The sequence below is a fragment of the Sinohyriopsis cumingii genome, chromosome 14 (assembly GCF_028554795.1).
Source record: "Sinohyriopsis cumingii isolate HCF-2022 chromosome 14, ASM2855479v2, whole genome shotgun sequence".
NCBI lineage: Eukaryota > Metazoa > Mollusca > Bivalvia > Unionida > Unionidae > Sinohyriopsis > Sinohyriopsis cumingii.
The window spans coordinates 9,022,384-9,040,457 of record NC_142974.1 but is presented as its reverse complement, the minus strand read 5'-3'; the positions used below and the strand labels follow the sequence as shown (position 1 = coordinate 9,040,457).

The following is an 18,074-nucleotide window of genomic DNA, read 5'->3' as shown; positions in this document are numbered from 1 at the left end:
TGATGTTATTGAATTTATTACCGATATCGATGAAGCGCCGTCTGTAGATGATATCGGTGGGTTTATTATTAATTTAGTTGCATACGACGACATAATGCTAGACAAACAGGCAAATCCAGCTAGAATATTTTCACGCGGTAGACATAAGAACACAGAATTAATTTATGTTACTTAACGGTACGCACAAATAACTAAAGTGATCAGATATAACTGCAGTATTTTAGCTGTATTTAACGGTGTTGATGCACATACATTGCGAAATATTCATTAGACTTGGTGTAACGGTAATATGGATTATAATCAGTTTAAAAATGTATTTAGTCAGGCTCAGTTATCCCCGCATGGTTTCATAACAATAAACTTGTATGATCCACGGTTATGATATCGTATAGGCCTTGATACAAAATTTTAATTAATAGCAGCAGAGAGGGCGAAGTCTCCTAATTGGCATCCAGTCACTGCGATCCCTCTTTGTTGCGATTTTATTTTGCGATTTTCAGGAAGGCTTAATTTTGCAATTCAAGGGCGAGTCAATTAGAGTCTGTTCGCCCTCTCTGCTGCTGCTTTAAACTAAACAGTCGCTTGATACATATATCTCTTGCCCCATAATTTCTTCATATTGCCATTAATGAAAAGTTTGATTCAATATGCACACACACTTAGAAATTATTATTCAACATTGTCTGTGTACTTCAACTAACTTGATTGTTTTTATTGATCTACAACATATTCATGACTTCTTCAAGAGCTCATGGTTTTTGATCATGTTGTATTGTTCCGGAATCTCCATTAACGCTTTAACAGCAAGTGCAGCATATTGGTTCTGTGCAGTAGTGACAGTTTCATAAAAGTCAACGAACTGGAAGTTATCGAATTTGCGCTCTGGTAATCCGTCATCAAAATCCTTCATTGTGTCCCATGGTCCATCCCCTACCCCTATCATAATGATGGACAGCGGCCAATTTGAAGCCGCCACTATCGCTTGTTGGTTTATAATCTCGTTCGTGACCTGCCCGTCAGCTACGATCACCAGAATATGATACTAGAAATATACAAGAATAAAACATATTTTGTAACATGAATTGATATTTCCGTATTGTCTTGGCTGTGGAGTACAGAGTGGTCTTATACATAACATATGTCAACTTGCACAGTAAGCAAAGAGAATGATGCACTTAACCATACAGTTGGTCGAAATATTAGCAAAAAGCAGGAATAATAGGATTGAACTCCACTAACAAAACAGCTGACATGTTGCATGCGATGTATTAATGGCTGTGGAAAACATTACGTTGTCGGAAAATTATTATGTTAGAAGGAAAGAAAGAATCGACGTCCTCTAATTTATTTAATGGTATCGTTTACCAAGTTTAAAAAAGTATGATTGTCTATTACTGCGACTAGGCCTGGGAATTTTGTTTTCTATGCAATTATTGCATAACTGCATTGTCTTACACCGCGTCAAGTACGGACTTATCCATTGTACATGGGCACAGAAGTCTACTTTTGCAGGATATCAATCGAGAAACGATCTAGTTCTGCAGGAAGAACACTTTATCCGATTTGTTAGTACATTGTTGTTTAGGAGTGCTTCTGGCAAACCTTGATCATAACCCATTCGCTTAAGTGTAGTAATCGTGGAAAATATGTTGACTATAACTTGGACACGTGCTAGTTCGTACAAATGAGGTAACTAAATATTCTAAATTATTCAGTTAAAAACTTATTCGCGCCTCAGTAGAGCTCAATGAGAAACTGTGTTATAAATTACTGCAGTTTGCAGCAAAATAAAATAAAAAACGTTTACACAATGCTACCAATCAGCACCAGAACAAAAAGCTTTGAACAGAAGAATGGTAATACATGGTCTTTTTAAGTGAATATCGGTGTTATACATAATTTCTATGCCATCATATTATGAAACAAGATGGCCGCTATCGCTTAACCGGCTTGAAGCAGCTGTTCCGTTTTTTAATGCCGTTTTCATGATATTTGTGCTTGTTGCCTGTCTTCATCTACGTTACTGTGTTCATTATGTATCGGCTGTTCAATTCCTGTTTTTCATCATCTGCTTGTTTAGGAAATGAGAACAATTAGACTTTTTCTCAGCTGCCTTGCTCCACTGTATTTGAAAACACCGCCATCACGTGATACTCTCCAGTCAACCCGTCTATGATATGATGGACCCTCATTAATTGCTTTAAACTATCACTCCTTGGCTCTCCACACTACATTTTGCTCTAGACTAAACGAACTGGGAATACATTCTTCATTTTCCGAATCTGCTGGAGTATGGAAATTCGACAGGTGGCAACCTGATTATTCTTGGAGATTTCAACTTTCACTTTGACTGTCCCGGAAACCCAAATACATAAAAACGCATAGATTCCATTAATGTTTTCAACCTCAAGCAGTCATTTAACCAACCCACCCATAAACATGGTCACATTTTAAACTGGATTCTTCATAGACCTGATGATAACATTCTACGATCCTCCCTGGTATCCCATGACCTTGCATCAGATCACCTCTGCATTATATGCCACCTTGACGTATCAGTCCCTAACACTCCACCTTGATCTGAACTAAGAGAAACCTCCGTATGATAAATAGAACTAAACTAATGCACGACATCCAAGCTAACCTAACAACTTGCTTACCTCCTACACAAGAACAACTCGGTAACTGCCTGCGTTCATTGCTTGACAAACATGCCCCAGCTACCATGTGCAGAGTATCAGTTCAAAAGTGTTTTCCATGGTATAGCAGTGTTAGGGACCAGCTTCGCACTGCTAAAAGAGACCGCCGTAAAGCCGAGAGGCGATGGCTTTCCACCAGTCTCACTATTCATAATCAAATCTATGAAGCCGCTAAGAAGAATGTCACAGATATAGTCCATGCAGTGAAATCAGCCCACTACAGTACTAAGATCATGGAAAGTTCCAGCTGCAAAGAGCTCTTCGAGATTACTAACAAGCTAATGCCAAGGAACAAATCTACACCACTTCCAACTACCTTCTCTGAGTCGAGCTTCCGGACATGTTTGCAAATCTCTTCCGTTACAAAGTACAAACCATTAGAGATAAGCTTGACACCACAATTTCAATTGACCCGTCGTCACCACACATTTGGGATACAGAATTTCAGCGGCAACCATTAGCAGCATCTGAACCTGTCTCTATGGATTTCGTACGTACAATCCTGATGAAGAGTGCACCAAAGTCATGCAAACTTGACCCAATTCCAACATCACTGCTGCTTGAGTGCTTAGATCCAATATTGTCTTCACTAACTGATGTTATTAATACCTCTCTCTCATCCAAGGAATTCCTATCATTTTTCAAAACTGCCATTGTAAAGCCTCTGCCGAAGAAACCAACACTAGACCATAACGATTTAAAGAACTACCGCCCATGTTCTAATCTCCTTTCATGTAAAAATATTTGAAAAGGTTGTTCTATCCCAGCTTGTATCTCATCTGAATTCAAACAGTCTTTTTAGCAATGTACAATCTGCATATCGCCCTTGCTACAGTACTGAAACTACTCTTCTAATAGTAGTTAGTGACATACTATATGCATTGGATAGCGGAGAGATTACAGTCCTCACCCTCCTTGATTTGTCTGCAGCATTTGACACAATAGACCATGATATATTACTTCACCGTCTCCGCATGTATTTGGCATTCATTATATAGCCTTTCTGTGGTTGAGGTCCTACTTGGTCAACAGGAAACAAATTGTATCTGCAAGCTGGTCTATGTTGTGGTGTTCCACAGGGGTCTGTTATTGGACCTGTTCTCTTCATTATGTACACTCAGTCGCTCTCAGGTGTCATATATGATAATCCAGTGTCTCACGAAATGTACCCTGATGACACGTAAACATACAAATCTAGCCACCGAACTAAAGTTGATGCTACCACCCAAGGTGTAGAGAGGTGCATTTCTGATGTGAAATCATGGATGACATGTAACAAGCTGCAGATGAATGATGATAAAACTGAGGCCATTCTGATCACAATACAAAGACTTTCTCATTCACATCTTTTACCTCAAACAATAAATATCAGCAACACCAACATTAAATTCACACAATCATTACGAAACCTAGGTGTTACTCTGGACAGTACTCTCACATTGCACCAACATGTCATAAACATATGCAAGGCTGCATATCTTGAGCTGAGACTCATCTGCTCAATTCGCAAATATCTTTCAGTTGATGCCACTTAAACATTTGTGTGTTCATTACTACTTTCAAGACTGGACTATTGTAACTCAATTATGTCTGGTTCATCTCAATATCTGCTCCAGAAACTTCAAAAATTTCAATACACAGCTTTTCGGATCATACTTAGAGTTCCACGATCAGAGCATACCGCCCCGGTGCTTTGTACCCTATACTGGCTATCCATTCGATCAAGAATCAAACACAAAATTTGTTCTTTGTGCTACGTTTCACTGTCGGACTCTAGTCCAACATACCTACCTGACCTCACCCATGTGTAGACACCAGCAAGATACTTACGCTCCTCTTCTGACAATCGTATGCTCATTATTCCCACTATGAAAACAAAGTCATATGGACAACGTTCTTTTGCATACCAGGGCCCAGCAACGTGGAATGAATTGCCCACTGAACTTAGACACAAAGACACAGTGATAACTTTCAACAGTGCTCTCAAAACTCACTTATTTCTACTGCAAGAACAAACTTAAAGACCTAATAATGTTACCTACCTTAAATATTCTCGGCATCTTTTTTAATGTTTTTCAATTTCATGGTGTTTGTTTTTGTAATCATATCATTATATGTTTTGTTTTTAAAATCTTTTTATCTTATTGGTGTTGTCTAATTTTGTAAAGCGCTTAGAGCTTCTAAAGATTATGCGCTATACAAAGTCCTCATTATTATTATTATTATATCTCCCTGATCAAAATTTTACTTTAACGCACACACACACACACACACACGCACACACGCACACCAAATACATATGCACTTCTCCTCCCCATGCCACACATTCAGTGATATAACACTTATTGCAATTGCTCACAATCCCAACTGGAGTCCCCAAACCAGGAAATAAAAGGAATCTTACAGGATACGCCGCCTTAGAACATTGAAATCAAGCGGCTTAAACCAAGAATACTAAAAAAAAGACAACCATGCACAAAAAAAATTATCTTTTGCAGCCGACACATTTTCTTTTAAATAATTCTCTAACTTAGCTTAATAGTCGAGGACTACTATACCAATAAAATATCCTGGATATAATTTGCGCTTCCATAAATTCATTAAAGTAACAGATGTCGTTATGGCTCATCAATTTCTAGGTCAATACAAGTATTTTCCAGTATAAGCAACACGCTGAAATAAACTAGTTGACACATAATGTAGTTAAACGATCGATTTCCTGTAGAAACAGCCATGTAAAGTTTCGCAAACATAACCGTTTTTCTGTTTTATTTGTTTGTGTTTTCTATGTTTTGTATTTGCCTTTCAAAAAGACTCATTAGAAGAGTCGAAAGCGCTCAGGCTAGCTAGATACTAGTTTCGCACTGTTCGTTGTCAGTTTATTGCATTTATATTGTTGTTGTTGTGGAGTTTAACGCCATATTTTAGCACACGATTGCATATATATATATATATATATATATATATATATATATATATATATATATGTATATATATATATATATATATATATATATATATATATATATATATATATATATATATATATATATATATGAGAATACTTGATTATAAAATCGTCACCTCTTGTACCGACAACGTATCCCATTAAAAATATCTCAATGATGATGATTATGACGATGTCCACGACAATGGTGAATATAACAACAGTTACTACTACTAATGCATTTGGAAACCAGAGTAATTATTATTAGTTTCATTCAATTTATCATCATCATAATCATCATCATCACCATTATTATTATTTCCCATGCAGTACTTTGATGATGATGATGAACGTATTTTTGTTTTTATACAAGATTATCTCCATTAACACTTCAACATATCGATATTCAAGATGGGGGGTGGGGGGTGGGGCGAGAGAGATTTGCAACATATGTAACTTGAATCGTAGTGACAGCTACCCAACAATACTAAATGTATTAATTTTATTATATATTCATTTGTTTAAAAAGGAAACACGCAATTACATTGAATTAGATATTTTGGAAATAATTCCACCAAGTTTATTTTAAGTTACATTAAAAATTCATCGTTCAAAATATACAATCAACACTCGATGGTAAAGACAAAATACGCTTAAAATTATTACTTTATTGTCAAAAATATTTATTGCAATTTGTAACACTGGAGTTTAAATGGTTTGTAGCTACCTTTTTTGTCTGCTGAACGATTTTCACCGCCTCTTCTATGAGTGGGACGAAATTAGTTGGTCCGCTAAGTTGCACTTTAGGTGTTATTTGATTGTAGACGTCCAACACCCCATTAAATCCATCGCACATGACCTGTATTTATAGAAAAATCACACGCAGCATAAAGACATAGTAACTAACTAGACAGTCTATATTTGGCAAGTTCCACGATATTATTTAATATACAGTCTAACCTCATTCCCATAACACGTTTTTATTTAAACTAACAAATAATATATCAGTTGTAACAGTATAAAATCAAAACATTAATTCCACTACGTTTTACTTATATATATATATATATATATATATATATATATATATATATATATATATATATATATATATATATATCTGTGTGTGTGTATGTGTGTGCATATACATGTGTGTATGTACATCCTTATAAACTATATTACATATAACGATCAACATAATCAGTACAGTACATTCGCCGGTAGTATCTTAAAGTCGTACTTAACAAGCCGCATAAGGCGAATAGGGTTTCGTCGTTTTTGTGATTGAATATCACGGTGTCAGTTCAATTATTGGAGAAATTCATTTACTTTCGGAGATCAAGATGTTTTAAGGATGGGATTAGTGTTCAGAGTTGTGGTGAAGAAGAAAGAAGGGTAACTCTCAAAACTACAATGTGTGAATGACGCGGGGATTATAAGATCGGCTCATAATGATTGATAAATCACATTTCATGACAGAAGCGAGCTTAAAATAGCTGTTTATGTTAGTGAACAAGAGAGAGGGACAGAGAGAGAGACAAGAAAAAAGGAGACAAAAAGCGATATAGAGAGTAGTGCGTGCTGAAAGAAATCAATATAAATTATATATATATATATATATATATATATATATATATATATATATATATATATATATATATATATATATAATGACTGATTAAATGTATTTGAATTCAGGTGGTCTCACAAACAATCATGAAATCAAAATAATCCAGTAAAGAAAGAGATATCTTTGTGTGCTTGTATACATAAATACAAACCATGCATACAGACAAACGCATACACAAAATACACAGCTGATATCAGTTCATGATCTACGAAGTAGTTCCATTCAATGTGTGATCGCCATCAAATCACAACATTAGATAATCCAGCAAAGTCTTTAAAAGTGATGAAGGATTGAAAGGGCGAGATAGGAGATAGTAAAACACTTTTGGTGCCTCTATGCGCGAATCAAGTCACAAAGAGAAGAACGGATACCAGACAATAAAAAATAATAATAATAATAAATTTAAATCAGTTAAACATAAGGACGACATTTTGCTGAGCTCGATGGAAATCACACGAGACTTAGCGAAAGTAGGGGAAGCTACTCTGCCATAACATTGCCTGTGCTAGTCTGGTTCCCTATATCGTTTGTACCCTGCGTTGCACTCCGCTTTACGAATAGAGGAGCGCAATGCAGGCAGTAAACAAAGCGGGAAAGCAGTCAATGCCTGTGTTGGAAGAACGCATGATGCCACCCTTGTCCAATGCATTGAATATTAAATAAATCCTGATCGCATGTTGCGAATCCTTTACATCAAAAACATAATAATAATCAGAAGAGGAAGAAGAAGAAGAATTTATTGCTTTAGTGATATTTAAATAAGAAACACATGTTCATATTGAAACGACCGTGTTTTGCTGTTTATACTCATACACGGAAGCACTGGGTAATATTTCAGTAACTGTGTGGTTTGGATTATGGTTTATTTTCTGAATCTTTTTACAAAGGTCAAAATGATTGAAGCACCAACACATATTCGATATTGCTTACATTACGGTGTTGCAAACTCTAATTTTATATAACAAAGTGTATCAATATATAACACTCAAATATACTTCATAAATAGTCTACAGAGTTCATCGATATTAATATGCAACACGATTTATCAATACATATGTACTCTAATGTAGAACGTAACAAGTCAACCAAGAACATGAATATTAAGATACAATACATTATAATAATACATATACACTCCAATGTAGACCGAAAACTGCCTACAGAGTTCATCGATATTACAATGGAATATAGGCCCTAAAACGCCCACAAAGTTCATCTATGTTGTATGAATTACAATTTTGTTATAATATCTGTTTTGGTATAGACACATTTGTGTAGCATATTTATAAAGATCCTGTGTAGAGTGGATTTCTAATTTGTTGAATAAAGTCTGTAAATAATATTTTGTAACTGCTTTTTGTTTCTTTTTATGATCGATGACAACGCTGCATGATTCGTGGTTGTGACGGTCCTGGAAATAGATTGTATTTAGTTATGGTATAAGGATGAAATGTGACCTTAATGTGACCTTGATGAGAATATGTAGTTTTAGGTTTGTATTGCACGAAGTGTAAATAAATATGCTTAGTCATCGTATAGTATTTTCCTTTAACAAATAAATGCTTGACTAGAAATTACGAACTGTTTAGAAATTATTAGATTGTCTGACAATCACTTCTTGAACAGCACACGAATCGATGTGTAAACGACTCGACTCTGTGGAACTTGCTAATCTTTCTCAGGAGAAATCATTTTAAATCTGATATTTCTAGGCATTTCCAGCTGTTTTGAAAGTAAATTGCTTATTGGTAGTTGAAAATAGTACCGAGGATCGTATCCGACCATGCACTCACGGCAACCGTATTGTATATTCATAGAATATTGAGATAGCAGGGCGCCATTTAAATATAAGATATTATATGTTTACCTAGCGTTTATGTAGAATAGTTCCAGATGATTTAAGATCACTGACCTGATGAGTGAGTGCAGAGAATGGTTCGTTTTTTAACTTTAAAGAAGAATAATTGTTCAACATAATCGCCTTACAAACATGTAATTCTGTCAACAAGTGACGAGAAATGTGAATTCGCACCTCCTTGTCATATTGATTAGAAAATAATTAAAATTTCTAGTTTATTCCAATAAGATGCACAATAAGTATGGACAAAATAATAAATGAACCAGACTGTTAAATGGCGCTGTGATTTCATGGAATAAAGATGCTTTGTTGAAGCAGATAATTTGCGCAAAAACTGTTTACGTGTTTATAGTAGTTTATAACATAACACCGGTCACCTTGACCTCATGAAAAATAAAGCTGAAAAATCTGCTTTTGTATGTATCTGATACTGCTCATATTTTGTAACCAGAATTATTTTGAATAAAAAGTTCCTCAAATTGCATCAGAGTTGCTACGATCGTAGTGATGTTAGACGTAGTATTTTCTTTTCGATAAATTTGTTTAGTTCCATTTTCAATTTGCTTGTTCTTTGTTATGGTTTTTCTCCACGCCTCCACGCATACTTTTCTACATCACCTATTTATTGGAGACTTTGATATGTTTTTCAGACTGTCCTCAAAGCCTGTTCACAAAAAAAAACTTACGATTTTAATGCTTCGATACACAAAATCAATTTGCTACGAAAAACATGCATAAAATATTTTAAAAACAGTGGTGACTCAATATGATACGAATTGAAAATGAAAATAGCATATGAGTCTACTACAGAACAGCACGTAACTCATATGTTATCTTCATTTTGCACAACCTCTCTCTCTCTCTCACTCACTGCACACACACACACACACACACACACACACACACACACACACATATATATATATATATATATATATATATATATATATATATATATATATATGCTGATTCTCCATCTTGAGAAGTAAAGTCTTTATCATTGGCAATGGCATGTACAAAGCAAACACAGAGAAAGTCCACCGGAGGAAGGAAACGGTTGTAAGTTTATACTCCTACGCTCTCTAGTGCTTTGCACCTAACAACTTTCAGTTTTGATTTTCATCTTCATTTTTCATTTATTATCTCTTTTGCAGTTTTTCATTTTTTTTCACTTTATTTGTTTGTGTGGAAAATTCCACCTGTATCACTTAACTGCAGTAGCTATTTACTACCTTGTATTTTGAAATTCCGCTTTTCTCTATTAGAGGAGAAACCTTGAGACTAGGACTGTATTTTAGACAAATAAATAAGCTGCATATTGGTGTGAGACCTGCTCATTGAAAATCATTTTCAACATCAAGTGAGCTCTACACAGATATAATGGAAACAGGCACGCTAAATACAGGCCAAGGATATGTACAGAATATATATATATATATATATATATATATATATATATATATATATATATATATATATATATATATATATATATATATATATGTATATATAATAAGTTAGAGATTCATCATTTTGAAATATGTTCTTTTCTGACGTTTGGACTTTTTTAATATGAAAATCTCATAATGTCAATGATTTAAATCTAATGCAAACATGCTGGCCATTATTTTATCGCAAATACTTTGACTTTTCGTCGATAATAATTCGATGTGTCTATCACTGTTGTGATGCAGTAATATAAAAATGAATTGGAACTTCGTTTTGAAGACAAATATAAGTAAATCGTCTTCGAGAACAACATATCATTGACGACAGAAAAAGTCAGATGCACTCAAATTATTGGTAAGATAAATTAACTGATATTAACCTAAAACTTAGTATGGCATAAAGGAAGATAAAACACCGAATGGAAAACCAAACCAAAGCTTTGCAAATTACATTCAGGTAGGATTGGAGTTAAATCCGAATTATAACGACTGATATTTATTTAGGAGCCATGACTAATCTATGTAATACACAAAGCGTGAACACATAAATGAAAATTCAAGACCACTGGCGTTTGAACTCCAGGATTAAATATGATTAGAGACATAATGTATTCTGATAATATTTGATATTGTTTCCCCATTTTGGCGAGCCTTTGATACTTATTTCTCGTATTGCCAGGGTGATATGACACTGTGTTTACTTGCTAAAAAGACTATCCATTTTCCTCGGCATGGTATTGGAACATTAAATGCAGAAAGTGCTGTTGAAACCAAGCAACAATATTATGAGTGACCAAGCAACAATATTCTGAGTGACCAAGCGACAGTAATTTGAGTATATTGTTGCTGTCAAGAGTGTAACCAATACTAGTCATTAAATTTAAGCTTTATGTGCGACCTGGACTTGCAACGACGCGAGCATTAAACCTACCTCGGACTTCAGTGGGAATATGGATTTATCCCTGGTTTTTGCGTCACCAAAGCCAAACGCTGGTATTTTACCGTCATCGTCCAACTCCTCTAGAGTTTCGCCAAGAATACATATTGTCTAGATAAAATAAATCAACAGTAACTGTTTCACGTATCCCAATGACTCAAAAGCAATATATAGAGTCAATTGTAAAAGAATGTGGCGTTGATGTAAAACTATATTTCTGTCAATTCTTGTCCTGGCACTATTTATACTTTCATATTCCAGAAAGAAAATTCAGTCACGTGACGTGTATTTGTTTGCCGTCGGTTTTGGAACTGCTGACCAATAAGAGTGAAACAAATAACCTCAGAGAAAAACATTAAATGAGTTAACTCCTGTTTACACATACTGATATGAACTTAAGGCTTAACTTTCAAAATATATAACAATTTTGCTTGAGGGATGGATGGTTGAGAAAATGGTATCCGAAGTGGGATAACCATGGTCTTGATAAAATGGCTAATTTACAATGAATTGAATACTAACTGTTCTTGTGATTATTTTGTTTGCAGAAATCATGCTCCGACATTTACTCGTATAATGCAATGAATTTCACACCACCAGTTGGATACCTGTCAAAATGGGTGTCTTAACTCGGGTTTTTTGTTAAGGCGGCATAATTAATACAACATATTCTCTAATATTGTATTTACTCACTGAAATAACTTAATCTAATTTTTCCTTCATTTGCTTACCACGAAGTAGTATGTCCTAGTACCCAGTTGTTACATAGATACATCCATCCATCCATCAATCCATGCATACATACATACATACATACATACATACATACATACATACATACATGCATACATACATACATACATACATATTTCTCATAAGGTCAATAAGAATGACCAGTCCGTTTCGACTTTCATGAGAATATATATAATGTCCTTTAATTAAAACATGTATTAAACAAACAATGTTTGATACATGTATAGTGTACACGGATAATTTCTCCAAAAACAATGCAAGCAAGATCCATTAATATTGTCAATGGTTTATATTGTAGGACGCGACCTAATGAATATTCTTGTGAAAGATGAACCAGCGGTAATACAGCTCACCTCGAACAAGATATTCACACACACACACACACACACACACACACACATATATATATATATATATATATATATATATATATATATATATATATATAATTAGTTGCCTAGTTCTTCCTGACATGGAATTATTCGACTTCATGGTGTTTAGAACTACGAATCATGGTCAAGTATATCGCAGTCTCGGTTAGAAAAACTCAGGGAATAACATTATAATACTCAGAATACGAATATGTATCGCGTATAATTTGTACTGTCACCAAATATGTGAAAAGACTTGCTTGAAAATATCAGTTATTATATTTTGCCCACGAACTCATCCTTGTATAAATCCCGTTTCTGCATATTTTTGTCTATCTATATAAATCTACGCGTTAGGTAATAACTAACTCATATCGTCACCTCATCCCTTTTATTTGAACAGGGATTGTTTCTGTGGTTACTTGTTTTCTGCTGTCTTAAGGATTGGGTCAATGACTATTGTACAATATATTTGCAAATCGTCTGTTTCACTGACACGTTTTATGTATGAATATAATTTGTTTTGCAGCACAAAACGTTGATTTGTGTCTCTTCATTTTGTAGTTGCATCTATGTTACTTATTTGTATCTTGATTATTTTTGTTTCAGGATCATGTATTTAATAAACATATTGTAATCTCTGTTCAAGAAGAAATCAAGTTATCCATCCATACATCCATACATGCATACATACATGCATACATACATCGATACGTACATAAATACATATGTACATATTACCCGTTGGTAGGGATTCAGTTCCGGTCCGTTGGTGTCGTGAAGAGAACGACCGCCAAAAGTCCTTTGTCCTTGACTGCGATTGCTCATCGTGTAGTCAATACCTGGAGATGGACACACACATGATTTCAATTAGCATCCATCAAAAACGATTTTGCCGTTGGTTTCGTTTGCATTACTGTTTTAATATATACATTTTATTTATGAAGATTCTGGAATTTTATGACGCCCCGTTCCCAGTCATTTTATATGGCAGTCCGTCCGAGTGTTTACCAGCCTGTCTTTCGTTTAATGTATCTCCATTACAAGTTAAATAAAAGCTCATAATATTAAAAACTAACTTTCAAATATTTAAAATTTGCAAGGTCTATTACAAAGCTCAAGCACAAATTGAAAAATAATTTAACAGAAACAATGTTAGAATGAAAACATACAACATTGACTCAGTATAAAAATATGTTGTTACATAAATAACTTTAGAAGTGGCAAAATGTTTACATAAATCTAAAAAAAGTCGTACGTTCAAAATATGAAAGACATTTTGCAAGTTATTGAAAAAATATATCTTTTTTAGACCTTTGTCATGTTGCTTTGCCCATAACAAATTTACAAATTATCACGCATATATTATTTCCTGGATGTATTTTCCTGTTATAAGCGACTTAAAATAACTGTTTCTTGATGTATTTTCCTGTTATAAATTACTGACAAAGAACAATACAAACAAAATACATCTTCATTATGATCATGGAAGTACGGTCGCTGACGCACATATGAAACAACCGTGAAAACGGATAAAGAAGGTGGCATGAAAATAAAATACATAAAATTAAATTACAGTTTAAATTGACTATCGTCTTACACGTTGTAGAAGCAAACGATCCCAATGTTTACATAAAGAAGGGCCCTGTGTTAGTTGCATGTAAGATCACTGGCAAGTAGATGCACATGAAATGCACGCATACGATAAATACAAAACATATATGTTTGAAAAGTGATAGAGATCTATTCAAAGTAACTATGGGTTAAGAACATGAAAAGAAAATAGGATATGTCATATACAGTGCTTTTAATGACAGATTTTAACAGACGGGCAGGTACAACAACGGTTATAAAAAAATGGATGGACAAAAGATTTTTTTTGCGATTTGTTTGCAACTGAATTCCAGTCCAGGATTAAACTGGTTCATTACGCTGTCTGAAGGGGAAGAAAATACGCTTTCACCTCTTACATTCCCTTTGTCTCAAATAAAACCAACCCATATTTCAAGAGTATGTCTTTAACTTGCCTACCGTTCTAATACCACTTTTCCTTGTCTTAAAAAATAGCCCAAGTCTGATTAAAATGATCTTAGCATTTTTAAAGCTAACAAAACGTTCAGCAATTTTGTCATAATGACTTGACAATATCTATCTGTTTGTAAATAGCTGTGTGCTCACAATTGTTAACGTCATCAGTACAAAACGAAGACGAAATAGCCAAACGGGTCCTTTTAAGATTGTCTCAACTCAAAACTTAAAAAAAAAACAATTAAGGGTTGTCAACTATGGCCCGATCCATTTAGACTACAGGTTATCGGTTACTAATTCATTAACATAAAAAATAAATAGTATTTCGTTACATTAGGATGTGCACACTTAACTCTAGCAATCATTCTACCTGGCCTGATTTCCAAAGTACTCATTATGTCCTGAAAAGAACAATACTGTTATACATTAGCTAAAGCTCAAAAAGGAACATATCTATAAATTAACATAAAACACGTGTATACGCTAAGAATATATACATTGGTTTCTATGAAATGTTCAGATAAGATTCAATAAAACGACTCAGCCAAAACCAAAATGTTTCGTCATGAAAACAAGTCCTAATTAATCTATGATCTCAAACGCTGACTCTAGTAATCGACATACCGTTCTACATACACTGCTGTTGGGCATTTCTGCGCACCTAAGGTTTCCGTTTCCAATATTGAAGCAAAACGCATACCGAATTCGACCGATTGACAAAAATAAAATACAGCAATGCTTACCATTTGGAAAGATGCAATTGTCACCAGAATATTCAGTTCAAAATAATATTAATTTTGGACACAGGGTATACCACCCTCCTGTTTTCCTGACTCGTGAAATGTCGGCCTATTCTGCGCATAGCTTTGAAAAGATGTAATGTTGATCCATCTTGCTATAGAAATGAAATATATTACTTTGGACTGTTTCTGTCAGCAGTTCAGTCGAGTAATTAGGTCTGGTTTATAGCTAGTTTTGCAGAATTCAACGTAAAAAGGCCAATAAATAGCAAGAGATATTAAGCAAACTAAACCGATCTTGTAAAAAAGTTAGTAAAGTTCAACATTTTATGAAAACTAAGCTATTATGTGGAAGAGAAACAACAATGAGTGGTATGTAATGTGTTTACAACGTCTTGTTGATGGGGAAAAATTACTACAGAATTTAGAAACAGACTATTCGCCGGGGAATTTGTTGAGAATTTATGTTCTAGCGGCAAGTTGACACGTTGGGTAGCAGACGATTTTGTACGTGTGGGACAACTTCTTGCAAAATTGGAAACTTGGATTAAAATACAGTTTTGTTTTAAGGTACACATTTCCATCTTTTATACAATGTATTTATATGTATGATTCTAAAAGATGCATAGTAAATCGAATTTTCTGGGTGACAGGTTCAAGAAGGTCATGGAGTGGGTCTTCACGCTGCCATTTAGAATCACATTTTTATGTGCATTTCGAGTCTAAATGTGGGATATTTTTGTACACTTTATGAATATCACTTTTCTTAATTAATGTACGATTCTTCTTTGTGCATACAAAATGGATTTTTGACACAAAATAGCACGTGATCAAATGTTTACAGAAATGACGTTTCGTTGCTCAGAATTACCCGACGCGCAGAATAGGCCGACATGGTGGTATAGGTAAGACGACTGTTATTTTCACCGAGTTTTATTGCGCAAATCGCCACCAAATATCCACTATTGTGCTGACGTGCCATCAATCACTAACAAATAATTAACTTATCGCTATAGTTTATGTTACTACTACTAACCTGGCTTTTGCATCCATAAAAGCCTGATTTTATACCAGACATTTCAACAAAAAGGAAATAGAGCAAGTGAGTAATGTCCATTTTCGGGCGCGGTATTCTCAACACATTTTAGCAAATTCTCAAACTAAAGTCGAATACCAAAAATGATTTTATAATGGAGCTGCTAAATAAGCATCTGTCGGTAAACTAAAAACAAAATGCTTATTGAATGACCGGTGATTTCTTGCTTGCACATGGTGTGGATAGGTTGGGTGGGTGTGATTATGGGCGATTCTAAGACTAAACTATGAAAGCATAATTAAGTCATCATTTATTTTAAAATCCGATATCTCCAATAAGAGCAGAAACCTTACCGAATATCAGTCCACAGTCAATCACGCCAGCTTCCTTAATGGCTTTAGTAATATCATTAATATTTTTAAAATTATCGCGAATGGCGTAAAATGGTTTCTTGCTCTGTTCTGTAGCATTCGGAATTTCCTCATCCGCACTGGCGCTGTACTGTTCTTCAGAAGGCTCTTGTCAGACATTTTCTGAAAAAGTAAATATTGGGTGATTGATTGGCTGTTTGATTTTTAAAGGCATCATACCAAATTAAACACAACGGTCTTCTACAGCTATCCAGAATGATTGTCCATGGCCGCTAGATTGGGACTATATAGTTTGGTGGCAACCACTCTGCACCATCACAGATAAGTAAGCACTTCAGCATTCCGGCGATTCACTATACAATTGTGCATATTATCATTATATCGACAAACTCAGATGACACGTAATTTAAGAGTCTGACAAGCTAGTTCCACAAACTAGGCCCATTTAATTTGTTAGTTGTGACGAATGGACAATGCCATTTTAATATATACCTGTATTGTGATATAAAGTAAGTAAACTTCTTCGTAAAAATAAGCTAGCATGTGCTTTTCTAAATCGCAATATTGCTCATGCTCATTGGAGATCTTCATTTGTTAAAAACTTCAGTTTGGAAGGTGAATAGTTTTATAACGTTGTCAAGCTCTTCAATTTGAGGTAGTAGTTCCTGTAATGTTGCCTGCAATCTCATAATTCATAAATGGAATTGATCTTTTTTGAAAAACACCGGAACGATGTTGAAGTTTGTCTGTCAGCTACATCGAGTATGTACTGTGTAATTCCAGCCTAAAGTAAAATGTACACAGTTATTAGGTGCCGAAGCATTTTTAATCGATTAAGATTTTCACATTGCGAAACCTACGTTTCATTCTTGGATAAAATATTAATTAAATCACGAACACAGTATTGTTTTAGTTATTACATCTTTGTTTACATTGCTTTAAACGACATCGTAGAATGAAGTAACAATGGTTTGACCAAACAGGCGACGCATTCTACCATAACGTTTAGGAAATGACAGTATGAGATAAAACGTTTCAATAGATATATATGTATCTTTTTTTTAAATGCATCTGTACATTTCTTTATCCAAACTTAGACAGGTACCCATAGGTTTTCGGAACCTTCTTGGTCGAAAAGAAATATTTTGTACTGTTGTCTAAAGCAGAAACTGTTCGTATATAACTGTATGAATGTTATATCCAGATTTTGAGGCATACCATATAGGTCATAGAAGTATGCAGTAACATTAATATTT

The 18,074-nt window shown here is 34.5% G+C and overlaps 1 protein-coding gene across 1 annotated transcript; it reads right to left on the bottom strand.

The window, feature by feature from the left end:
* LOC149783185 (uncharacterized) lies at positions 1-16,969 on the bottom strand (the record flags this gene model as incomplete). The annotated part of the gene is made up of 5 exons (XM_089933352.1): positions 1-1,042; positions 6,374-6,505; positions 11,514-11,630; positions 13,385-13,485; positions 16,801-16,969. Coding segments are annotated over 5 exons (831 nt in total), but the record flags the coding sequence as incomplete, so codon positions are not given.
* Between the last annotated feature and the right edge of the window lie 1,105 nt (positions 16,970-18,074).